At 47.9% G+C, this 26310-nt stretch overlaps 1 protein-coding gene across 8 annotated transcripts in view; it reads left to right on the top strand.

The window, feature by feature from the left end:
* The window catches only part of WAC (WW domain containing adaptor with coiled-coil), a 669371-nt gene that overhangs the window by 564447 nt on the left and 78614 nt on the right, over positions 1 to 26310 (top strand). For all 8 annotated transcript variants that reach the window (XM_086941596.1, XM_086941594.1, XM_086941592.1 and 5 more), the window contains one exon: positions 3515 to 3701. In XM_086941596.1, coding sequence (XP_086797722.1) covers positions 3515 to 3701 — 187 coding nt within the window. The remainder of the gene's footprint in view (positions 1 to 3514; positions 3702 to 26310) is intronic.

Genomic DNA, 26310 nt, shown 5'->3' with positions numbered 1-26310 from the left:
TTGTAAGGTGACCTTCCTTCAGAATGATCAAAAGATCTAGAAATGGAAATTCTGTGGGACTGTATTCCACTGTGAATCTTAGATAGCGATTCTGATTGTTGGGCCAGTTTTGGAAAGCCAGTACAGACTGACTATCTCCACGCCAAACCACAAGGACATCCTCGATGTACCTCTTCCACAACACCGTTTGATGGTAATACTGGTTGTTGTGGTTGAGGACATACTGGGTTTCAAAAAGATGGACATAGAGATTCGCCAAGCTTGGCGCAAATTTGCTGCCCATGGAAGTCCCCGATGTCTGGAGATAGATCGAGTCTTCGAATTGAATTTTTTTTTCGGTCATAGCGAGCCTCGCCAAGTCCATTATGAAATGGATGGGTGTGATGCTTTCATGAGTGGTGTTTTCTAGAAGTTCTCTCACGGCCTGTAGAGTTTCTTCTTGCGGTATGCAAGTATACAAAGATTCCACATCGAAACTGACAAGTATGTCAGTCTCGGTGTTGAACTCCACCGCTGGTAGAAGGCGAAGAACGTCCTTCGTGTCTTGCAGGTAGGTGGGCATGGTTTTCACAAGAGGTCTTAAGAAGACGTCTACAAAAGAAGAAAGGGGCTCGAGAAGTGAACCGATCCCGGAGCGGATAGGTCGTCCTGGGGGGGGGGGTCTGGCTAATTTGTGAATCTTTGGCAGTGCGTAAAAATATGGAGTGACTGGATATAACGTGACCAAAAACTTTGCCTTGTGTGATGTTATCCAGCCCTCCACACTCTCCTCTTCTACTAGATTCTTAATTTCAGTTGAGTCTAGTGGTAGGGTCAACAGACAACAATGTGTAGGAGTTAGTATCACTTAGTTGTCTTATACACTCAGCACGATATGAGGTGGTGTCTTGAATGACTATTGCACCACCTTTATCGGCTGGCTTGATGGTAATGTTTTTGTCATTAGATAAGGTTGCCAATGCTGATCTCTCTGCTCTGGATAGATTTTGAAAAGGGCCTGTTTTTGACAGATTAAGAGAGTTGATTTCATGTGTCACTGCTTTTTCAAACGTACCCACTTTGGATGGTACCTGTTGAAGAAGATGAACAAAAGTCGATTTCATCTTAAGACCTGTGTTTGTTTCTGTAGTTGGTTGATCTAGTTCTTGTCAACTATCAGCAAAAAAGAAATGGAGCCGAACCTTGCGGAATAATTTTTCGACTTCACTCCGAAGCTGGAATGCATCCCCGTTATTAGTTGGTACAAATCCAAGGCCTTTGTTTAGCACTTGGTGTTCAATGGTGGTAATGGTACGTGAACTAAGATGAACTACAAGGTCTTCCTCACTTCCTGGAGTGATGGTTATTGACCTCGCTTGCTGAGGGTATTCGGGGCATCTATCTCGTCTGCCCATTGTACTTGGGTTTGAACTCTCCGTCTGCCTCTGTTCCAGCCACGTCCTTGTCCTAAAAAGTTTGGCTGTCATTAAATTGAGGCTGAATTTGGTAACGGGACATGGGTGGTGGAAATTGTGGGTATCCCCATGGAGTTGGTGGCCACCAGGTGCCCTGTTGGTACATGTTGCCTTGTCCTGTGCGCCTCCGATTGGGGCGATTGTATCGACCTCTACCTCTCCATTGTGATGTCCCACAGGTGTCTGAATCACTGGAGTCAGGATCAGAGGAAGAAGTAGCATAATTAGAGCCATATCCTTTTCCTTGTTTATGAGTGCCAGTGGGTGTATAGTTTTCACCTGTGTATGGATAAATTCTCTCGTGGGAGAACTTTGCAAGATCTTTTTTAAATTTTTCAATCTTGGCGAAGAAAATAGGGTCTTTGTACTCCTTGTTTGCTTTGTTTGTTTCTTCTAGTTGTTTCTCAAAGCGTTTGGTCGTAAGTGTGGTTTTTATTTGACCTTCCAAAACTTGTATCTCCACAAGGATGGCGTCAGCCACCCTTTTGGTAGTCTTAATAATTAAGATCAACCAATCGCGGGTGCATCGCCACGCGATTAGTGACCAGTCTTTAAGAAACGCTTTGTCTGTGAGAAACAGTCTAGGAGCATTAGTCACCACTAGACCAGTTGGGGCGCATTTACCATGCAGGTACTCGGCCATAATCTGTCCATGGATAATGGTTCATGAGTGGCTCTTCTTTAAATTAAGGATGGTATCCCAATCTCCCGGGGGAGGTGGTCCTGTGGTAGGTATTGAGTCCAGCATGCTAGGATTCTCACTGAGAATAGATGATAATGTCTCATCAAATGCTAATCCCGCAAAGTCTGCCATCTTACGCGCTTACTGAGTATCACTATTAATCAAGGCAATACTATCGGGGCATGCCTCATCAAAGGTAGACCCGCAGCCGTAGCTGCACAAAATCAACAAAAAACAAAATGTGGAGAGGGTCTAAGGGGAAACAATATTTTCAGACCAGCTTGCACCCTGTCCCCCAACTGGATAATCAAACAACACTAAAGGGGATGCTAAGGGTCTCAACAATACTGTGGAGAAACTAAACACTCAAATCTAGTGTATAGAGAAAGAGGAAGTGGACCAAACCATAGGAGAGAGGGAAAGCATAAGGAAAAATGCCCATCAGCCCACCCGTAGGCGGAACCATTATCTGGGTTTAAGAGTTGTAAACTGGTATCCACTAGACCCCTGCTTGAATATTTTTTCATGGGATACTAGTAAAGGATCCTCCAGTGAGAAGGACAGCAGACAGGTTGTGTTAGTGGGCTGAGGGAAAGAGAAAAAGGGGAGGTTGCAGTGCTCAGAATGTGAACAATAATATTAAAAATGCCTGGGGACGCCCAATCATGGCTGGTGGCTCCCTTTAATGTTAAACTGTGTTTGGAAGATATATACATAAATATAATGCTATTGTTTAAAGATACATTGTGCCCCATGGTGTGGGATTGCGGGAAAAAAGGCTGAGGCAATTTCAATAGTCTTTTGTCTGTGTTTAAATTGCATGGTTCCTTTAAGACCTTTAGGTTGCAGCCTATCCAGCTACACTGCCAACTATCTCTCACATTTCTGTTAAAAAAGGTTTATGAAAGGTTTTATTGCCACTTTTCTGTTTTTAGTGTCTTCTTAACTAAAATTGGATATTTAAAAGAAAAAAAAACCTGGCAAATATAGCCTTCAGTGTCCAGTAGATTGTCATTTTCTTTTGTTTTTAACCCCTTCCATGCTCATGACGAGCTCAGCTCGTCATGAGGCACAGTTGAGCTGTGCTGATGACGAGCTGAGCTCGTCATGACACCAGCAAAATGGCATTTTCCAGCACAGGGCAAAAATTACCACAGCAGCGATGTGGTTAAAGTTAAAAAGTATAGGTTTCATTTTGTAAAATGCTCTGAGATTATGCATGTGGGTGGCATTATTCAGTACTTAGGATTTCAATGCAGGTCCTCCTAATGGAGAACTACGATTACAGGTAAGCACACACTGTCCTTTCAACTATTTGTCTCATGAAATTCATTGATCTTAATAGTGCTATAAAAGTATTTTTTTCTTTCTGTTTTAGTAGTCAAAGAAGTCCATCGCCAAGCCCAAATCACACATCAAGTACTACTGTATCGTCTGCAACAGCTGGCCCACAGAGCACATCTTCACGAACCTCCTGTTCGCTTACACCTACACTAGCAACACACTTCAATGAAAACCTTATAAAACACGTTCAAGGATGGCCTGCAGATCATGCAGAAAAGCAGGTATGTGTCGTAAAATTGTTTTTGCTACTTTTGAACACTCTACTGCTTGAAAATGTGATAACGTTCTGATAAATGTACCCATATAGTTGAGGAAAACAATGTACGCTTATGTTTTTGCCAAGCTTTCAGATTATTTTTTCCGCCATGGAGCTCAGTGGTGCCTGCTAAGCTTCAGAAGAAGACAGAGGGAAGAAGACCCCAGGAATTAACGTTAACATGTGTAGCAGGAATAATGTTGCTGGAGGGGGAACATCCTGATTTTGGGGGTTCGAGATGTGGATCCACTTTCACCTTCCCATAAATACTTAAATTGAACTCAAACAATTCTCTCTGTAGCCCTCCAGCAGTTTGTATTTGCCCTTTGTAAATGCAGTATGTGCTACATATTTGCATAGAAAATATCCGTCAGAGCAGCATGGGTGTTGCTTTAGCACAGAATAAGGATAATCAAAACCAATGCTGGCAGGGAATAATTCTGCAGCGACAAAAAGAAAGCACCAGACAAAGTAGGGGCTCAAACATATGATATGAATTTGTAGGTACCAATGCTTGTTGGCTAGCTGATTGACAAGGGCAGACGTGTGCATGCCTCACAACCAGGCACCTTCTTCCACGAGTTACCAGGGTGTGAACTTTATATACAGTACAGAAATGCAGCACCACGATAAACGTAACCTTCGTTGCTAGACCCCCCCCGACCCCCCACGCCAAATTTTCGTCCTAATTCTTCCAACATTTTAAGTATTCTAAAGGTACCCAGGATTTGTGGATTCAAAATTTGCCAACATATAGCAAACGTTTTTTGTTTTCTTTTGGAAAAAACTGCTGCAGAAGTAAGTGTCTGTTTTTTTTCCTGCAAATGGTATCAACAAAGGGTTTGTTGTGCTAAAATTACCATCTTCTCAGCTTTCTGGGACAGGCAGACTTGTCAGAACGACCTACGTTTTTCACACAGTTTTGGCATTTTACTGTTACATAGCCTATTTTTGCTATTTTTTGTGCTTTAAACCTCCTTCCAGTTAGTAGTAGAAATGGGTATGAAAGCAGTAATAGATCTCAGAAAGCTATACATTTCCCGCATTTGCAGGCAATTCTGCTTTTAGCAACAAGTAAGCCCATCGCCAGGGATTGTTTAATGTGACCTTTGTGCCCTGGGAGGCTCATTTCTGGTGTGAGATCGAGCTGTTCCCCTATCATATCACCCAGAGCTTTCCCCACCTCCGTCCAGTAATTCGCTATGGACCTACATTCTCCCGCCACATGTAGGAAACCCGCACCCTCCTGCCTGCAGTGGTTAATTCTATCGCTTTCCCGTAATTTGAGTTTGTGTAGCCTTACCGACATTTAGTACATTCTGTGGAGAAATTTAAAATGCATAATTCTGAACCGGCTGCTAGCAGTGATGCGTTCGGTTTGTTGACAGCTATACTCCCAGGCCTCCTCTGTCATAGGGTATCCCAATTCGGCTTCCCACCTCTCCCCGCCCCTACGGAGGCCTTTTATATGCGGAACACTGCATGTGGTGCTCCTGCCTGTATCATCAGATGTAATTGGAGCAGTGTGGGAAGTTCCTCTGGGAACGCAGGGGCAGCAGCCCGAACAGCTTGTCGCAGGCGAATGTATAGGAAGCGGTCCTTGGTGGGGGTGGTGGTGTCGCCCAAATATTCGGACACACTTTTGAATCCCCCCAGGTGATGCATGTCTTCCCATGTAGTTAAGGCTAGCTTGAGAAGCTTGCGCTTACAGATACCCTCTTGTGTAGCTGGCAGGTTGTGTTGGTCGAGCAGGGGCAGCAGCGGATAGTATAGCATAGGGACTTGGGACCTTTTGGCAAAGGCGCGCCATGCGTTGTTTGTACAAGTCACAGTGAATTCCTTTCGCCCAGCTGTTAGGTCATCCACACCCAGGAACCCCCTAAAAGGCAAAGGCGCCATGAGCCCCTGCTCCATCGCCAAATGTGCCATAAAGGGTGGAGCCGCGAGGCAGAACACAACAAATTGTGCCTGAGCACTAAGATTGTAGAGTTTGTGATCAGTCACTTCAAACTCGCCCTGAGCAAACGGCAGAGTGAGGATGCTCAATTTGATCGGAGGTTGTTTCCAGCCCCAAGCGAGGCGAATGAGCTGGCTCTTCAGCCTTGTAAAGAAGGAGCGGCCGGTGGGAAAGGGATATTTGTAAACAAAAAGAGAAATTTCAGCATGATGACCATCTTCATTAAGGTGATCCGGCTTGCGAGAGAGAGTGGGAGAACCACCCACCCAGTGATCAGGTCCTCCGCCTTAGCTAGGGTCACCACATAGTTAGCACGCAGTAGTTCATCATTATCCTTGTTTATGGTGACCCCCAGGTATCGGACCTCTTCTGCGCATCACTGCAGCGGTGGTCCATTGGGAACGGAGTGGTACAGCTCGTGAGCGGCATGACCTGGGATTTGCCCCAGTAAGTAGTGATTCCCGAGAAGGCCCCAAATTGTATTATTTGCCCCAGTTTTGGAACTTTCATAGATTCCCATGCTTTTGTATTATTCCCCGTCGTCGGAATGGAAGTCTCTGTAACAAAAATACCATAGCAGTAGGTACAAAAGAGAAAGCAAAAGGCCTAGGCCTCATTCCCTTTTGTAGCATATCACCCTCTTTTTGTAAAAGAGACCAAACTTAGGCATCAGCCAATCAGAAGTGCCTCACCCCTAGGAACTCTCCTGAAGGAACCTCAGAGCCTTAGATTTTCTACCGCACGTTGTGCTTAGGGAGTCTCCTTTGAGCTCTGCTCAACTGCTACTCTTCAAAAAGTTTCTTCAAGGTTTTTTCTTCAGATTCTTTTCAGATTCACTTCAGAATTGTGAGCTGCCTTCCAGGATGTCTGATAAGGAGAAGGCCCCTTTACAAGCCATGTTCCACCTGTGGCAAGAAAAGGCTTTTTGTGGAGGATAAGCATAAGGACTGCATTTATTGCCTCTATCCTGACCACAAGGCTGCGGACTGTAAAATCTGTTGCACCTTTTCAACTAAGACCCTCTGGGACCGTGAGGGTAGGCTTCTGACATGGCTCCAGAAGTTGAAATCCAGGAAGGATACTGTCTCTAGTGACAGTGAAGATACAGCATCTGCATCTTTCTCAAGAAGGTCAGTGAAGAGGGGTAGGGATTCCCCTTCTTCTGTGGAGCGTCCTTCTAAGGCCTCAAAAAAGACCCCCAGTGAGTCTGAGAGCTAGGGTCCCGGCAAATCTCTTCACTGAGATGAAATGGAGAGGGTAGGACCAGCTACGCCTGCCAAGGGTGAGAAGACTGACTCGGCCTTCAAGAAACCCTCTTCCCAGTCTTCTGAGAGGAGTTCTAAGTCCTCAACGACGTAGGCGTCAACGGCAGAGTTTCCGTCAACGAAAAAATTGAAGGCAAAATTTAAATTGGTTTCGTTGACGGGGTATTAGTCGATAAAGGGATCGTAGTCGTCTAAGAAGGAAGCGTCGACGGCAGGTTCTTCAGCGTCGACGGGAGGTTTGCCGACGGTGTCGACGACTGAGTCGACAAGTACCACAGCATCGACGGCGAGAGTTACAGCGTTGCCGACGATAATGATGACGATGACGACAGTGTCGTCGACGAGAGAATCTACGACGACTTTGACGACAGCTGGTTCGTCGACAGTTTCATCATAGACGACACCAATCTCGTCGACGTTTGTGCAACAGTCGTCGACTGAACCGTCGACAGTACTGTCCTCTGAAAAAAGAATTACAATTTCAGTGACAAGAATTACGCCGGCGACGACATCTCCTAAGAGAGTGACCCCCTTGCCACCAGCTTTGCTCTTTGAGGAAGGGGAGTCGGATGAGGATGACCAGGACTTGTATAGCTATGCCAATAGTCCCTCTCAACTTGTGATCAAATGTCAAGAGACGGACTCTGAAGGGGGATATGACCAGGAGGATGGTGGACATCATCAGGCGGCCCAGTCGCAACATTATTCTGGGCAGGATATGGTTACAGTACCATCTTCATTCCTTCAGGACCTGCATAAGATGCTGCAGGACTACAAATCTAAGGCTATTAGGCCAATTCTGGTTCCGGCAGCGCCTGCTGCGCCTGCCGTGGTTTCTGCCTGAAAGGCTATTCCTGGATTACCTGCTCAGGTATCCCCTCAGCCTCAGACATCTTTTCCACAGGATCCTTCCGGGTCGGCAGATGCCCATGATGATTCCTCGGATGAGGATCAACATTCGGATCATGACTCTGTACATACAACTGAATGGGATGAATACATCATTCCGGATCCTTCACCTCCAGTTCTGGATCCAGTAGATTCCCCGCCAGCGGACATAGGAGGTTTCCATCAGCTGATGGAAAGAGCAGCTGGCAGGTTCAAATTGGCCATGCCTGGTTTCTTGTACGACTTCAAGGAACCCTTCAGGAAGACAACAAGGTCCATTCCTATTGTAGATCATCTGTGGAAGGAAGGCCTGAAGGCTATGACTGTGGTCCCTGTGCTACCGCGTCTGGATAAGAAATACAGAGCACCTGACGATGGACCGGCGGCCTTAACGGGCCATCCCAAACTAGACTCAGTTATTTCACAAGCAGCGCAGAGAAGATCCCGTAACCGCTCTGCTCCCTTAACAACTCCTCCGGACAAGGAAGGGCGGGAAAAGATTCTTGTCGATGGCTAGTCTTCTGGTGCGAGTTGCCAATGCCCTGGCGATCTTGGGTAGATACGACCGCCGACTTTGCTGTGATGTTGCTCCGTTCCTAGACCAGCTACCTCCAGAATCTGAAAGAGACACGTTAGTGATAGATTCCTTACCTTAGAATACCCCCAGGCGTCAGACTGGATCTGGAAAATGTTGCGTAGCAATACCCCTGCGCGCCGGCAGGCTTCGTCCGCGGCTCCACGTCCGTCGTCTGCGTCGTTAGCGCCGGAATGACTTAGTCGGATTGACACCTCCCATGCGCGCTGACGTTAGTTCTTCTTTTTTCCGCGCCAGCTAGCGCAGATCCGGAGAAGCTGTACCCCTTAGTCTTTTTTGACTAAACTTTTTGATCTTTTTGATCATTTCTCTACTCAAGTCTTCGACTCCAACGGTGCTGGTCGGGATGCCCGGGCTTAAACCCTGTTCCAGGTGCGACCGACTGATGTCAGTTACCGACCCCCATCGCCGGTGCCTCAAGTGTTTAGGCCTCGACCACGACGACCGCACCTGCTTCGTCTGCCGGGCCCTGACGTCTAAAGCTATTCGGGAGCAGTCCCGCAAGTGACTGGAACTCCGACAGTCGGCCCCGCGCCACTCCAGGTCCCGGTCCCACAGGAGATCGAGGGATGGGTCGCGGGGTCGGAGCCCTCGCAGCTCCGGGAGTGGACATCGGTCGTCCGGATCCAAGTCCTCAGGTAAGAGGCATGAGAGGTCGGAGAGACGTCATCGTTCCTCCGACGCTCGCGCGATGCGGCCTGGTGTTCGGGTGACACCACCCACTCGGCTTCGACGGAGTCGCAGACGTCGCCGCCTGCCCCACACCTTCGGGTCCCTGGGCATGATGCGACTCCTGAGGAGATCGAGCGGTACCTCATGGCCATGTAGTCCCTCCCTCCTCAGCCGGGTTCCGTGGCGTCTCAGGTCACTAGCCAGCCGGCAAGTGACCAGACAACAGGACAAGCAGCAACCAGGCAAAAGGGCCCCACGCAGATCTCGTGGATGCTGGGGGACTAGTCTTTGGTGCAGGAACTGCGTCGGTGTGGGACTTCTCAGACCCCAAAGTACTCACTCGAGGATCCCTCGGCGGTCGTGCTGGAAGCGCTGTGCAGGTTTCTCAAGATGACCGTCTCCACGTTGCTCGTCTCACCCACAGGTCTCGGCTGTGCTGTGGATGTGGGTAGAGGTCAGAGAGGTCTGGAGGTCCGGGTCTTGTCGAGCTGGGTCGTCGGATTCCGGGGTGGAAGGACTCTGCAGTAAACCGCACAGGAGCTTGATGGTGCCTGCGAAGCAGGATGGTCACTCCCTGACCATAGGGGAGATTCTTCAGTCTTCTGGAATCAGGAGGTCGAAGGTCAATAGTTTCTTCGTGGAAGTTGTCAAGATTAATCTGATTTTGAATGGGACCAGCTCCTACCTTTATTCAGCTAAAGGGGGCTGCACTACGACTAGGTCCCTCCTCTGGGTGGGACCAGGAAGGGGGGTGGTTACACCCCCTTTCCTTTGTCTGGTCTTGCGCCAGCTCTGGGGCTGGAGTGCCCCAGGAACTGGTTCTGACCGGTGTATGCACAGGGACACCTTGTGTGCCCCAGGCATGTCTCATTCCTTTGATCCCTGTCCTACCTAATACACAAAATCCTGTCTGGGGTGGTGCTAGCACCTCCCAAGGCAGGAAACCCTTTGTCCAAGCCTCCCTCGCTGGAAGGACTCCCAGCAGCAGGAAGTCAGACTTGTGTCTGTGGTGGCAGCATCCATTTTGTGATGCTGAGGCTCGAGTTAACTTTTAACCGGGGTTCACAGTTACATACATGTCGTGTCCCTCTAGAAGGCTGCTCGTATCCATGCTACTAGGATAGCTGGTCTACAAGGTTGACTTAAAACCAATCATCAATAAGGGTTGTTTGGACCGATATAAAGTGCTCACTATAATAGTGAACAGTATATATCAGGCCAACTTCTCACAACGTGCTCCACTTCTTATTGGACTTATTTGAATGAGAGGCACAGTCCTCAAGGTAGAAGCAGTAATCACTGTAAAAGTGGTAGCTGAAGCCGGAGGAGGATGAGATGCCGATGAGCCTGTTGATGTAACAGCAGTAGTCGTATGGCCAACCTGAGGCGCAGAAATTGAAGATTTTTTCGTCGTCGACGAAGATTCCTTGTCGACGAGCTAGCTGAGACGGAGTCGTCGTCGCTGATGCGATGGCAGTCGACGAGGTTGTCGTCGACGTTGATGGACCCATCGACGAGCTTCTTTTAGATGATTTGGTTTTAGTCGTCGGTATTTGCTTCGACGACGGAACCGTCGACGGTGTTCGCGTCGACGATGGGAGCGTCAACGATGATTTCTTCGTCGACGGCATTGACTTGACACTCGTCGACGAAATCTTAACAATCGACGTAATGGGTCTCGTCTCCTGGGCTGTCGTCGACGAGGTGATAGTCGCCGACGCAGCAGTGGAAGACATAGAACGTGTCGTTGTCGACGTAGAGGTTACAGACTTCGTTGTAGCTGAAGACGTCGACGGGCGCGTTGACGTGCTCGCCGGATTTCTGAGAGGAAGGCAAGGCTTTGGGCGCAGACGTCAGAGAACCAGGTCCCGTAGACGTGCCCTGAAGCAAATCCAGTCTACTCTTCTTAAGAAAAGGAGATGGAACCTCAGTTTCAGACCCACGCTTCAGAGAGGATCTAGAAATGCCTGAAGAAAAACTTTCCACATCAGAAACCACAGACTGAGTCTTCAACTTCTGTAGCCACAGAAGGAGACGGGCCTCTCTATCCCTCAGAGTCTTGGGAGGAAAAGTGCGACAGTACTTACAGTTCTTAACCTCGTGGTCTGGGTAGAGACAGTAAATGCATTTACTGTGAGGATCCTCATGGAAAAGGCGCAGTTTACCACAGGAAGGGCAGGCTTTAAACAAAGATTTCTTATTTTAAGACATTTTGAAGAAATAACAGCTAAAGTTGAAGAAAAAAACTGAGCAGAACTCAGGGAGACTCCCTTCACACGACGTGCAGTAGAAAATCTGAGGTCTTGGGCTTCTGAGGAGAAGGTTCGAGAGGGAACTGCAGCCTGATTGGCTGGAATTTGGTCCAAACATAATGACACTGAAATGTTACCAAGTTGAGTTCTCTCCCTTAGGCTTTCTATGGGCCTATTCAGTTCTATGGTACTTTTGAGTTTACTGTATTTTATATATATGTATATGTATTTTTTATAATTATAATAATTTTACTTATATATGCATATATTGTAGGAAGGTGGATATCTGACTATGGTTACCCCCAACTTTTTGCCTGGTGTTTTGCTGGTTTTTCGACTTAGTTGACCTGGGGCCCTGCTATTCAGGACCCCAGGCCCACTGCTCTCTCTGTAAAATGGTTTCCATGTACTCTAGGTGCATTTACCAATTGGTACTGGGCCACCTTATCAATCCCTGTACAGCATACCTTAGGTATCCAGGGCATAGGTGTACCCAGGGCCTACCAGGGGCTGAAGCACGTATTATGCCACCCCTGGCTGGCCATCTAAACAGACACAACTGGCTGCACAACAGCTGGGGGCAAAGTGGTGTAATCACCCTTTGCTTTAGATATAGTATTTCTATATCTAACCCTAAAATGGACACATATACTCCTATCAGTCACTCCTATGGCAGGCCTTAACAATCCTGAAGGCAGAGTGCTTGGAATTATGTGAGATGGTGCTCTGGCATGAGCTGAGCCCGTATGCAGCTTGCGGAACCAAGTCCTAATAGCTGTTCCATGATAACGCTATACCATATACTCTTAAGTGTATTATGAACCTCGCGGTCAAATGCTAACTTTGGCATAGGATTATCAAAACATGTCGAGTAAGGTGTCATACGAATTGGGAAGTCCTCATAAAGAGTCCAGGGCTGTTGTGATTCTAATAAATATACTGTTTATTTTCATAACACTTGTGTGGTGTCCTTTCACTTGGTGTTCAAGGGGAATGTGATGGTATAACGGCTGGCTTAACATGCCCTCTAGAGTTTAGCCCGAAGACTGCTCGTATCCACGCTACTAGGATAGCTGGTCTAAGGTTGACTTACAACCAATCACCATAAGGGTCGTTTGGACCGATGCATAGTAGTCACTAGAATAGTGAACACTGCATATCGGGCCAACTTCTCACAATTGCAAACTTCCATAATTTAATGGTGCGTGCAGCGAAACGCTTTCATTTCACTGTCGAGAAACAGCAACATGAAAGTGAATGCTTCCTGTATGATTTTAAGGACGTTTCACAAAGACAATCCCACACAATTCCAATTATTGACTTTATTTTGTCAGAGGGACTTAAACTCATGGAACATCCTAGCTCAATACCTGCAGTCTTGCCCAGATTAGACAAAAAATATAAGGCTCCAGCGTCCGCTCCAGCCTGTTTAGTGTCACAGCCAAAAGCAGAGTCGGTTATTACTCAGGCAGCACAGAAAAGATCTCGTAATCCGGCTACACCACTCACGTCTCCTCCTGATCAGGAAGGCCGCAAGTTGGACTCTATAGGAAAAAAGTTTACTACAATGGCGGCCATTACTGTCAGAGCGGCAAATACCTTAGCAATTCTGGGCCGTTACGACCGCCAAATGTGGTCCGAGATTGCCGCACTGATTACTCAAATGCCTGAGGCCATCCGTGCAGAAGCGCAGGCTATTATCCAAGAGGGAGAGGTAATTTCGTCTGAAATTATCGAATGTGCGCTGGACATTTCATCCACAGGCTTTCGCCAATTAGCTGGGGCTGCAGTCTTGAGGCGTCAAGACTGGCTGAAATCTACAACATTTCGCCCAGAAGTACAAGCAAAAGTCCTCGACTTGCCTTACGATGGAGAGTCTTTATTTGGAAGCATGTAGACGATGCTCTTGAGGCGATCAAAAAGGACACTGACACCACAAAGTCCTTGGCTACACTCCAATATAAAAAGCGGCCCTTTCGGGGGGCACGAGGTAGAGGCGGTGGCTCCTCTACTTTTCGTGGATCAGGCCAGTATCGCTCATACAATACCTACGGCGATAACCGGCAGAAGTTCTTACCAAAACCAGAATCGTCAGTCTTCCTCCAGACCATACCAACGGAAAACAACTTATAGAGGTGGTGCAAACAAAAAAAAAACAGTGACAGTCTCAGTTCCTTTCGTCTGCCGACTGCATCTTGGAGGTCGCATCTCAAAATTCTTTTGCAAATGGTCCGAAATCACCTCCGACCAATGGGTCCTGGACGTTATCTCCAAAGACCATATCCTAGAGTTCACAAAATTCCCTCCCACTCATCCACCTTCGGGGCCACCCTCCCCCCACCTCAAAGAACTTTTGGCCCAGGTAAAATTAATGATCCAAAAAGGGGCCATCGAGGTAGTGCTGCTAGGTCAACGGCGCAAGGGATTCTATTCCTGGTTTTTCTTAGTAAAGAAAAAGTCGGGAGAATGGCGTCCAATCTTGGATTTACGGGCCCTGAACAAATTCATAATTTGCAAAACCTTTCAGATGTTAACTCTGCTTCAAATCCTGAATTACCTCAATCATGGGGAATTCTTCTCAACGATCGACCTCCAGGACGCAAATTTCCATGTGCCAATTCACCCCAGACACAGGAAGTATCTACGCTTCACAGTCTGACACCTGCACTTCCAATTCAAGGTCCTACCATTCGGCCTCCGTTCAGCACCGAGGGTCTTTACCAAGATCATGGCCCCGGTAGCTGCCTTTCTACGCCTACGAGGCATTCAATTTTATCCATACCCGGACGATTGTCTCATAAAGGCTCCGAATCTTCAACTGACAATCCAGCATACACAGTCTTGACTCTCCCTGTTTCAAGACTTGGGCCTTTTCATCAATTGCCAGAAATCACACTTTCGCCCATCTCAACGGCGAGATTTTCTAGGAGCCTCTCTAGATTCTCATCTTGCAATGGTTTTTGTCTCCCAGGAACGACAAGACCGTATGCTCCAGATCGTACGATCCCTCCAGTCAAAACTGTACGTTTCAGTCCGAATGTTGAAATCATTCCTCGGCATGGCTTCTTCTGCCATACAGTTGATTCCCCATTGCAGACTTCATATGAGGGTCATTCAAGAGGAGTGTAAGCAGATTTCAGGATCGTTCAACGACATCCTTCTTACGCCCCGCATCCAAAAGGCTCTGGAGTGGTGGGCTCACCCTCCAAACATTTCAAAAGGTCGGTCTTTTCAAGACACTACCCCAACTCTGACGCTTACAACCGATGCATCCCTGGAGGGCTGGGGAGCACATCTCGAATGCCTGTCAGTACAAGGAAAATGGACTGCGGTCCAACGCACTTGGCATATAAATCGCCTGGAGCTTCTGGCGATCTTCCTGGCTCTGAAGTCTTTTCAACCGATCGTTCAAGGTCAATCTCTGCTGGTGAGAACAGACAACAACACCACCAGCATGCATTACCTGAACAAGCAGGGCGGCACCAGGTCCCTTTTGCTTTCCCAACAAGCACAGGAGACATGGAATTGGGCAATTCATCACCAGATTCATCTCACTGCCATTCATGTGCCGGGTGTTTCCAATGTTCTGGCGGACACACTCAGCAGGTCTTTCTCGGACAACCACGAGTGGGAACTCAATCAACCAACTCTGGAGTTCATTTTCCGCCAGTGGGGCCATCCGCAGATAGATCTTTTTGCGACTATCACCAACAAGAAATGCCAACGCTTTGCAAGTCTTCATCCCCACAGAGAGTCGAGCGGAAATGCATTTTCGATCAGCTGGTTGAACGCATTCAGCTACGCTTTTCCTCCGCTTCCTCTGATTCCACGCTTGTTGCACAGGATGAGGCTTCAACCCTGTCAAGTCATCTTGATCGCACCCAAATGGCCGAGGCGCCCATGGTTCCCGGACCTTCTCTTGTTCTCCCCGAGCGAGCCAATTCCGCTTCATCCGTTGCCTCACCTCCTCACGATGCAGCAGGGGCGGATTTGCCATCCGGATCCAGCATACCTCCAACTTCATGCCTGGAACCTGAGCACCATGAATTTGCGCGTTTGACCATCGACGCAGACTGTAGAAAGGTGTTAGCGCACGCCCGTGCTCCTTCCACCATTAAAACCTATCAGTTGAAGTGGAAGCGTTTCTGTGTCTGGTGCCACTCCAAGGCCTTGAAACCGATGACCGCTAAACCATAACAGATTCTGCCTTTCTTCTTATCCCTTGCGAAGTCAGGACTTTCCCACTCCACTCTGAAGGTCTTTCTAGCGGCTCTATCCCGCTTCCTTCATGATGGCTCTTACTCACTATATTCGTCTAGAATTATCAAACAGTTTTTCAAAGGTCTCTTCCGAATGTTTCCACCCATTCGACGTCCTCCGCCTACTTGGCGCTTAATCCTGGTCTTGTCTCGGCTCCTCCTACCTCCTTTTGAACCCATCGATTCAGCGAGTTTAAAATTCCTCACGTGGAAAGTAGCCCTATTGCATTTTTTCTTTCATTTGCATAGTCTGAGGCTACATCGTTGTAGACAGGCGTTTCTTGACTAACTGTTTCAATTTGTGTTTCAAGAGGGACGTCATCTAGGCGTGTCCGTGACATTCAGGCATTCACAATTCAACCTCCTTTTCTCCAGTTCTCAAAGGAGGCTGTTACACTACATACTAATCCTACATTTATTCCGAAAGTTCCCAGTGATTTTCATCTCAATGAACCGGTCATTTTAAAGACTTTCTTTCCGGATCCATAAACTCCTGCGGAACGTTCATTACATTCCCTGGATATAAAACGTTGCCTCAAGTTTTATATTCCGCACACTGCATCCTTCAGGAAATCTGACCAACTGTTCGTGGCCTATGGCCCGGCCTCTAAAAGACAACCTGTTACCAAACAAACTATTACTAGGTGGATTTCTTCCACTATCGCCTTCTGTCATCAGCGTGCTGGCAAGCCTCTTCCAGCTCCAGTACGTGCTCATTCAACTAGAGCTGTCAGCTTCTACTGCCCTTTTTGCGGGGGTACCTCTGCGACGCATCTGCAGAGCTGCTACGTGGTCGAGCAGCCATACTTTTACAAAGCACTACTGTCTGCAGTCAACAGATGCAGCAGTAGGACAAGCGGTGCTGCGGAATCTTTTTCATTAAAGGTGAGCCTCAGTTGCTACCCGCCTCCTGTCATAAAGGTTATCTCTCTTTAATATGATATGTCTATTATATGCTTGAAATTGCTGTTACCTTTATGACATATATGATGATTACTGCTTTCTACTCTTATTCAAGCATGTGAATCTATGAAAGACACCCCTAATACTGGAGAAGAAAATAAGCTACTTACCTGTAAACTGTGGTTCTCCAGTATTGGTGTCTTTCATAGATTCACATGCGACCCTCCCATCCTCCCCTCAGAGGCTCTCTTCTCCTCAGGCACTTTGGTTACTCTGTGCTACGAAAATCTGAGGTCTTGGGCTTCTGAGGAGAAAGTTCTAGAGGGAACTGCAGCCTGATTGGCTGGAATTTGGACCAAAACATAATGACACTGTTACCAAGTTGAGTTTTCTCCCTTAGGCTTTCTATGGGCCTATTCAGTTCTATGGTACTTTTGAGTTTACTGTATTTTATATATATGTATATGTATTTTTTATAATAATTTTACTTATATATGCATATATTACTGCTATTTTATGTACCGTGGGACTCACACTTCGACGGTGAATATTCAAGCATGTGAATCTATGAAAGACACCAATACTGGAGAACCACAGTTTACAGGTAAGTAACTTATGTTCATCCTTTTCGCTATTGTTTATGCTCCTGTTGTCAGAGCTAATACAGGGGATTTTCATTGGGCTGTACCTATTGTAGTTGTTGGGAATGCAGGTCACTGGATGCTACAGCATCCTTTTGCAAAACTGTGCTGTTGATGTTGACTCTGGAGCTGATGCTTCATTTTGCCAAGCTATGTGGGTGCAACTTTGGCTCCTCAGGGCAGTTAGCTAACAGTACTAATTCGCAACACCTACATTACCAATCTTTGCATCTCATTTCCAGTTTTCCCATATTATAGTTTGTTGAGCGCCTGTTTTTTTCTATCATAAAAAAATTCACTTGTGAGCTCACTTCTGATTGCCTCAGTCTGCAGTCTGCTTTGCATTTGTGTGAATCCCTGTAGGAAGTTGGCTTTTGTATATGCTATACCAAAGAGTGGTATAGTGTGCACAGAGTCCAGTTGAACCCCAAAGGTAGGCAGAGCTAAAGTAAGATGGAACCTTACTCTCTGTTTGTCGTAGTGTGGTCGAGCCGTAAGGCAGTATCCGAGGACAGTGTTATACATTTGTTGTACACACTGTCAGCAAATGAATTCAGACACTTAAAGACTGAACGTCAGACCAATTGTTTTTGTATAAAAATATTCTTTTAGTTATTTAATTTTCTAGAACTTTGCAAGATTTGCACCGGTAAGCAATAAATACTTACAGTAGTAATGCAATTGGAATACAGTTTGAATGAACATTGTATATGCACGTTGGTTTGATTTACAGTATGGATGCAGAGAAATGCAATATTTAGTAAATGCAGTACATAGACTTGAATAGGCTTTCTAGTAAAATAGCAGGTAAGTAACTTTTGAGATTACTAGAATTGCACAGAGTAGTATACCTAGATACTACTCTTGGGCATTTCCTGGAAACAGGTAAGTAAAACCATTTTTGTTTGATTATGCAATTTTAAAGAATTGTTTTGATTTCTCAAACTCCCCACAAAACTTTTCACAGAAAAATAGTCCATGTTATCCTATGGAGGAAAATAGTGTTATCGGTTTTGAGGAAAGAATTTGGTAATAAGAGTTGAGGGTCTGGGGGTAGACTCAGGGGCCCCCCTGGGTCAAGAACGCACTCTAGTTACACACCTAGCGGCACTAGGGCGGCTGGGTGCAGAGTTCTAAGGCCCAATGTTATCCAATGGGGGATAAGGGGCCTCCGGTTGGTGGCTGCTGGCAAGCAGGCCACTTGGTTGTGGGAGCAAAGCTCCTGGACTTTAGCTCACCAAAGGTGCACCTCAGCAGCACTGGGGCGGCTGGGGGCAGGGTGCTGTTTCGACGTTGGACGCTCTGTTGTTTTCAAGGGGGAACCTCCGGTTTGCAAAGGCAATGCAGGCTTGGGGACGAAGGACTTCTGGGTGCGACTACCACTTCGAGAGGTAAATTGGGAAGTTAGGGGTTGGTTAGTCAAAGTTGGTTTGGGCACAGAAGGCCGTGGGGAGTCTGGTGCAGGGGTGCCTTTTGGGGTCGGGTCTTCTTACCAGCTCCAGGTTGCGGTTGGGGGGACCTTCTGGATTTAGGCTGCAGGCGTCTGCTGGAGGATTGAGGCAAGTCAGTGGTTGCCTGATATCCGGATCGCTGGGGCCTCCTTGTGGTGTTTGCTCACTCGAGCTCGGGTGCATAGTGGTGCAGATTTGCGGTTTCTGTTGGATACATCTGCCTGTGGATTCTTCACCTTATGAATATCTCCTGTGCCAGCATTCTTCAGAATTTTTTCCTAGCTCCCCGTGCCGACGAGGTAATCCCAATCCCTTGGCTCCGCATGACATCACCGTAGCCATAAGAGGACCACGCTGGCGTGATGACGTCCGTTCCCTTTTTTCAGTGCTGTCGATACGAACGTTTTTTTCTGGGACTCCCCGTACTTTGTTTGGATACTTTGTATTTTCGATTGTATCTTTCTTTGTTTTTTCAGATTTTCCTTTCCTCTCACCCCTCTCCTGAAAGTCTGGTGGTGCAGGCTACTTGTTCGAATCAGTCTACAGGGGTGTTTTTGCAGGCTCCCGCAGACAGGGATACCAAGAAGTTGGAGCAATCTGCTAGAAAGGTCTTTTCTTCGGCCAGTATGGCACTGAAGCCTACCAACTGCACTTGTCTCTTGGGCTGGTACATTCATGCTTTAATGGACTCTGCGAAACCGCTTCTTCCTAAGTTTTCTGAGGAGGACAGGGATAATCTGAGTGAGGTGTTAGTGGATGCTCAAGCTGCTGCTCTGCAGGTTATTTAGTCTGGTCTTGATACAGTGGATACTGTTGCCAGAGAAATGGGTTCGTCCATTCCGACAAGGAGGCACGCATGGTTAAAATCTTCTGGGTTCTCCCCTGACATGCAGGCTGCTCCTATTGATTTTCCATTTGATGGTTCCAAGCTTTTTGGTGAACAGGCTGACAGCCCTTCAAATATTTAAGGTCAGTAAGGCAACAGCAAGGTCTTTGGGTCTGCAGACTCACAAGAGGCTTTGGATATAAAAGATACCGTGGCTTTGGGACGTCTTCCTTTTGAGGGTCTAGACAGTCTCAGCAACAGCAGCCGCAGAACCCTTTGTATAGGAGCTACAGGGGTAAAGACAGAGGTCGCCTTCGTGGATCTGGGCGTCAACCTTCTTCTTCCTCCTCTACCTCCCCAACGCCTCTTGGTAATGCAGGAAAGCAGCCCTAGATCCGCCATCCTGGATCATGTGGGTCCCGTGGGAGGCCGGTTTACCCCTTTTCTATAAGATTAGAAATTGAGCACTTCGGACCTTTGGGTTTTTGATCTGGTAGAAAATGGGTACGCCCTTCCCTTCAGGGAATTCCCTCCTCCTTACCCTCCTTGCCAGGGGTTTTGCACGGAGGATCATTTGCTTCTCCTTCAGAAGGAGGTTCTTACCCTGTTACAAAAAGGTGCGATAGAGGTGGTTCTGGACCAGGAACGGGGTCAGGGTTGCTACTCCCGGTATTTCCTGATCCCCAAGAAGGGTGGCATGTTATGTCCTATCCTGGCCCTCAGAATCTTGAATCTGTTTCTATTCAAGATGCTCACCCTAGCGCAGGTTCTTCAGGTGCTGCAACAAGAGGACTGGATGGTGTTATTCGACTTTCAGGATGTGTAGTTCCACATCACAATCCTGAAATCACACAGGAAGTATCTGTTTTACGGTTGGGTCGCAACACTACCAGTTTGCGGTCCTTCCGTTCGATCTTACTTCCGCATCTCAAGTCTTGACCAAGGTGAAGGCAGTGGTGGCTGCCCATCTCAAGAAGTCAGGGATTCCTGTTTTCCCCCACCTGGATGACTGGCTATTAAAAGCAGTCTCGCCAGAGATGGTGCGTCGTCATCTGCAGGTTACAACCCAGCTGTTGTACAAATTGGGTTTTTCTATGTGAGAAGTTGGCCCGATATGCAACGTTCGCTATTCTAGCGACCGCTATGTATCGTTCCAACGACCCTTATGGTGTTTGGTTGTAAGTCAACCTATAGACCAGCTATCCTAGTAGCGTGGATACGAGCAGTCTAAGGCTAAAGACTCGAGAGGGCCCGTTAAGCCAGCTGTTTACCACACATGTACCCCTTGAACACCCAGTGAAAGGACACCACACAAGTGTTATGAAAATAAACAGGATATTTATTAAGATTCACAACAGCCCTGGACTCTTTATGAGGACAGGCTACTAAGCACAAACCAAATCTCTTAGGAAAATACTTCAAGTGCACAATTAAAACAAGTGTCCGAGGACACGGAAAGTTTAAGGTCTCGGGCGGACCCGATAAGGCAAGTCGGAAGCGAGGGACTCGGGACCCTAGAGTAAAGAGGCTATGCAGGCACCGAAATGCCGAGTTACCTAGCCACGAGGGCTGCGGCTGCACAAGTCTTACAGGCGTCGGGGTCTTCGCTGACGAGCCAGGAGCCGGAAGAAAAGGAGTTGCTGGCCGGCGACCAGTGATGAATAGTTCGTAGAGATCCAAGCCTGGATCAGAGATTGATGATACCTGAAAGCAGAGGGGACCAAGTTCGTACTACTAGCCAGTAGTCAGAGGGTACCAGGAAGGCACCGGTTGGCCGTCACCTCGACCAGGTGAGTGGACGACGCTAGGCTCTGCAGTCTCACGGACCAGGAGGCGTTGTCGGCGACCACGGTGGAGGTGCGAGCTGTCCCACGAAGAATGATGCTGTCGGCGTCGCTGGGCCCAGGATGGGGCAACAAGCCTTGGCAGATCTCAGGGCCACGTGGTGGGCCTAAGATGGCGTCTTGAGTGGACCAGGAGGGCCCGGGGTGCTTCTCGCAAAGATGGAAGCAAGGGCCAGTCTGGAGCAACCAGACCAGCAGTGTTGATTGTCGGATGTCGTCACAGAAGGGCACAAGCCAGCGGCTAGTGACCAGACAACGTGCTGAGCAGCGAGCAGAAGGGCCCCACGCAGATCGTGGAGATGCTGGGAGACTGCACTTCGGTGCTGGAGCGGCTCAGGGTCGGGGCTTCTCGGACCCCAGAGCACTCACCAGAGAATTACTTCGATGGTCGTGCTGGTTAAGAAAGCGTGCAGGTTTTGATGATGGCCGGTCCCTCGAGGTCTCGTCGCACCCACAGATTACAGCTGAGCTGATGACGTGGGTAGAGGTCAGAGGTGCCAGGGAAGCCGGTTCTCGTCGAGCTGGGCCGTCGGATTCCTTGAGGAAGGACTTACAGCAAACCGCAGAGTTCTTAGATGGTGCCCGCTGATGCAGGGTGACTACTCCTTAGTCACAAGGGAGAAATCTTGAGAAGAGTCTCGAATGTCCTTTCGTAGAAAGTAGTTCTTGATTCAAAGATGATCTAATTTGGAAGGGTCCCCGCTCCGGTCTTTATCCTAAAGAAAGGGGTGGGTACATGACTAGGTCCTGCCCTAAGGGTGGGACCAGGAAGGGGGGTAGTTACACCCCTCTCCCCTGCCGGACTTTCCCCAGGCCAGGGCTGGCGCCCCTGGAACTGGTTCTGACCGGCAGATGCGTAGTGAGCACCGGGGTGCCACTCCGCAGTCACCTTCTCGCAAAAGCCCTACCTACCCAGAATACACAAACCCTGTCTGGGACGGTGCGAACACCGCCCTCGACAGGAAACCCTTTGTCCAAGCTCTCCTCGCTGGAAGGACTCCCAGCAGCAGGAGGTCAGACTCGTGTCTGTGGTGGCAGCATCCATTTTGTGGAGCTGAGGCTTTAGTTAACTTTAACCGGGGTTCACAGTTACGTACATGTCGTGTCCCTCTAGAAGGGCGGAATGCTAACCTCGTCGCCAGAATTGGTGAGGGGGCAGCATCCCGATTCGTATGACACCTTACTCGACATGCCTTGATAACGCGACACCGAAGTTACCGATGTGGTACGCGTTATCATGGAACAGCCATTGGGTCTTGATTCCGCAAGCTGCAACCGGGCTCGGCTCGGGCCAGAACCTAGTTCACACGAGCCCACGCACTCTGCCTTCAGGATTGTCAAGGCCTGCCATAGGAGTGACTGATAGGAACTCGGGTGTCCATTGTATGGTTAGATATAGAACTACTATACCTAAAGCAAAGGGTGATTACACGACTTTGCCCCAGCTGTCATGCAGCCAGTTGTGTCAAATTTAGGAGGCCAGCCAGGGGTGGCATAATACATGCTGCAGCCCCTGGCGGCCCTGGGTACACCTATGCCCTGCGTTACGGGGTCTGATAAGGTGGCCCAGTACCAATTGGTAAATGCACCTAGGGTACATATCGTAATTTAGAAAGAGAACAGCCAGGCTGTGGGTCTGATTGGCAGGCCCACAGCCAGAGAAAGTCGTAAACCAGTGAAACAAAAGCAAAAAATCTGGGTGATCATAGGATTGCAGACCCTACTCTCCTACATTCTATAAATGTACCCAAGTCTCACCTGGTGCACTCACAGTGCAACCTGTTCACATGGGGCGGTACTGGATACCACTGTGTCTCAGGCATTCCCTCCTCCGCAAAGGATTCTCGACATTCAGGAAATGATTCCCTTGTTTTACAATGTAGCAGTTGTTCTGGTTCTGAAGGTCCTTCGCCTGCTTGGTCTGTTTGCTTCCTGCATCCTGTTGGTCAACCATGCACGCTGGCACATGAGGGCGCTCCAGTGGTGTCTCCGCAGGCAGTGGTATCGGCACAATGCAGATATCGGGTAGTCAGTCAGGATCGCGAGAGAAGCTGCAGCGGCACTGACGTGGAGTGCGGAGGGCAACATGTCTCAAGGAAAGCCCTTTCATCTTCCTCCATCGGTGTCCACAGTGATAACGGATGCCTCTACCCTAGGGTGGGGTGCTCATCTGGGGCATCTGGAGATCAAGAGTCTTTGGTCTCCACAAGAAAGGTTGCTGCACATCAACCTGGTCTCGTTCTGCAGTTCTCCCCCGACCATGGAGGCTTCATCCGGAGGCAGTTCGACAAATCTTCCAGGCGTGGGGAACTCCTCGGTGGACCCTTTGCCACTCTTTATTTTTTTTAAATGTTTTTATTGAAGTTTTTACAGCAATTTTTTGAACCTCCCCACCCCCTTCCCCCACAGGACAAATCAATTAAACCTCCGGTCAGGAGTAAACAAAAAAAGATTTCATTACATTCCCAATGCATTTTACAAAGTAAATTTCTATAAAAAATAAATGTAAGATATCCAGAAATAGTAGGGAAAAGAGCAAAAGAGCAGAGACGTTTGTCGTTAATGAGCCGAATAGAGAGTGCCAAATAAAGATAAAATGTATATGTATTGCAAACACTACCCCACCCCTTCCCTCCATTTATTTATCGGGGACCAGATTTGCTGCCCCTTTACCCTACCCTTTTTCCCTCTCCTAGCATAAATCGAGTTTTCTAAATTACAGCTGTGTAACAGCCTGGCTAACCATTGTTGCAGCGTAGGGGGCGTTCTATCCTTCCAGGCCGTAGCAATACACAGACGAAATACTGCCATCGCTACAAATGGAAAGTATTCCTGATTGCAGCAAGAATTCTCACTTAAGACCCCCAGCATAATCAGTTCTGTTGTTAGCTTAACTTTCATATTTAAAGACCTGTCCATAAATCCCTCCATTGCTTCTAGAAGTGGCCGTAAGGACCTTTTTCCACTCTCGAACACACACTACCCGTCATTTTGCAGTTTCCGGCGCAGGGAACGTTTGGGGACGCATTTCAGTTGAGTTGTAGCTCACAACTCCTTTACGCGTTTCCTCCCATACCCTTGATTCCTCGGGTTCTCAGGAAGATTCGCCAAGACCGGGCCCAAGTTATATTGATCGCCCCGAATTGGCCATGAAGGGTGTGGTACACGGACCTTCACCTCTTGTCACACCCTCCGCTCCGCTCCGTCTCCCTCCCAGGGCATACCTCATCTCTCAGATGGAGAGGCAGGTTCTACACCCCCACCTTCAGAGCCTGCACCCTCATGCCTGGAGCTTAAACTGGGCTACTTAAATTCTTTTTCTCTCCCTCCGGACGTGGTGGATGTTATTTTATCGGCCAGGCAACACTCCACCAAGTCTATCTACTCCTAGAGGTGGTCGAAATTTGTTAGATCGTGTGAAGAGAAATCTATTGATCCTTTGAAAGCGCATCTTTCTGATCTTTGTTTTTCACTTCATTTGGCTCAGCAGGGTTGTGCTGTAGCTACTTTTAAAGGATCTTTGTCTGCATTTGTTTGTTTGCCAGATCAGCCTTCTCTTTTTAAGTCTCCAATAGCCTTAAGGTTAATTAAGGGGCTTGCTAACATGTTTGCGCCCACTCCTTTTATTATGCCCCAGTGTGATTTAAATCTGGTTTTGACTTTTTGAATGGGTTCCACGTTCGAACCTATGCATAGATGTCCTTTGAGACTACTGACATTCAAAACGGTCTTTCTATTGGCTATCACTTCGGCTAGGAGGGTGAGTGAGCTCCAGGCTTTGAGTTCAAAGCCTCCTTTTCTGATCATACATGCTGGAAAGATGGTTCTCAGGACCAGGGCTGCTTTTCTGCCTAAGGTGGTAACTCCCTTCCATCTAGGACAGTCCATTACCCTACCTACTTTCTATCCTCACCCTTCAAAGCAGGAGGAGAGGCTTCATCGTTTGGATCTAAAGAGGGTGATTAGCTTCTATTTGGATAGAACAAAGGACTTCCGTCAAGATGATCAGCTCTTTGTTGGATATGCTGGTCGTATGAAGGGCATGGCGGTGCACAAGCGCACTTTATCCAGGTTGATCATCTTGTGCATCAAGATATGCTACTCCCTGGCTGGTAAGGAGCCTCCGGTAGGCCTCATAGCTCATTTCACCAGGCCTAAATCGTCTACTTCTGCCTTGTCCAGGGGTGTTCCTGTGTTAGACATCTGTAAAGCAGCAACTTGGGCCTCCCTCCACACTTTCGCGAAGCATTACTGCTTGGATTCCGAGGTGAGGAGGGACGGCCATTTTGTGCTCTCTGTTTTGCAAGACTTTTTGGTATAGAAGCGTGGACACCCTCCTCCGGGGGTTGGACTGCTGTGGGATTTCTATTCATAAGGTGAGGAATCCACAGGCAGATGTATCCATCAGAAGAACGTTACTTACCTTCGGTAGCCCTTTTTCTGGTGGATACAGTATCTGCTTGTGGATTCCTCACTGACCCACCCACCTCCCCATTGTCCATCCTTTTATACCTTAAAAAAAGTTATTGGATATTTTGATTTATGTAGTCCTACTGTATTGCCTCTATTTGTCTATATGTGGACTTATTTGAAATGTCAGCTTTCTTTGCTTTATTTCAATTTACACTGGGTGTATTTGTGTGAATTCTGTGTACTATGTATGCATTGTCTCTATGGTCGGTCTGCCCATTTTGCCTCGGTGGCACGGAAAAAATGGGTGGAACTGACATCACGCCAATGTGGTCCTCTTATGGCTCCGGTGACGTCATGCGGAGCCGCGGCATTGTGACAACCTTGTTGGCGCGGGGAGCTAGGAAAAATTTCTGTGGCATGCTGGCGCAGGGGATATTAATAAGGTGAGGAATCCACAGGCAGATACTGTATCCACCAAAAAAAGCGTTACCGAAGGTAAGTAACTTGTTCTTCTGGCCGGGGATAGGGTTTGCAGGTGAACAAATCCAGTGTTCACGGGAGAACACTGGATTTGGGGTTGAAGGCAGGAAGGTCCTCCGGGGTTTTCT

Source organism: Lissotriton vulgaris, chromosome 10 (assembly GCF_964263255.1).
Source record: "Lissotriton vulgaris chromosome 10, aLisVul1.2, whole genome shotgun sequence".
Classification (NCBI taxonomy): domain Eukaryota; kingdom Metazoa; phylum Chordata; class Amphibia; order Caudata; family Salamandridae; genus Lissotriton; species Lissotriton vulgaris.
The sequence above is the reverse complement of the archived record's forward strand: the minus strand, read 5'-3'. Positions and strand labels throughout refer to the sequence as shown.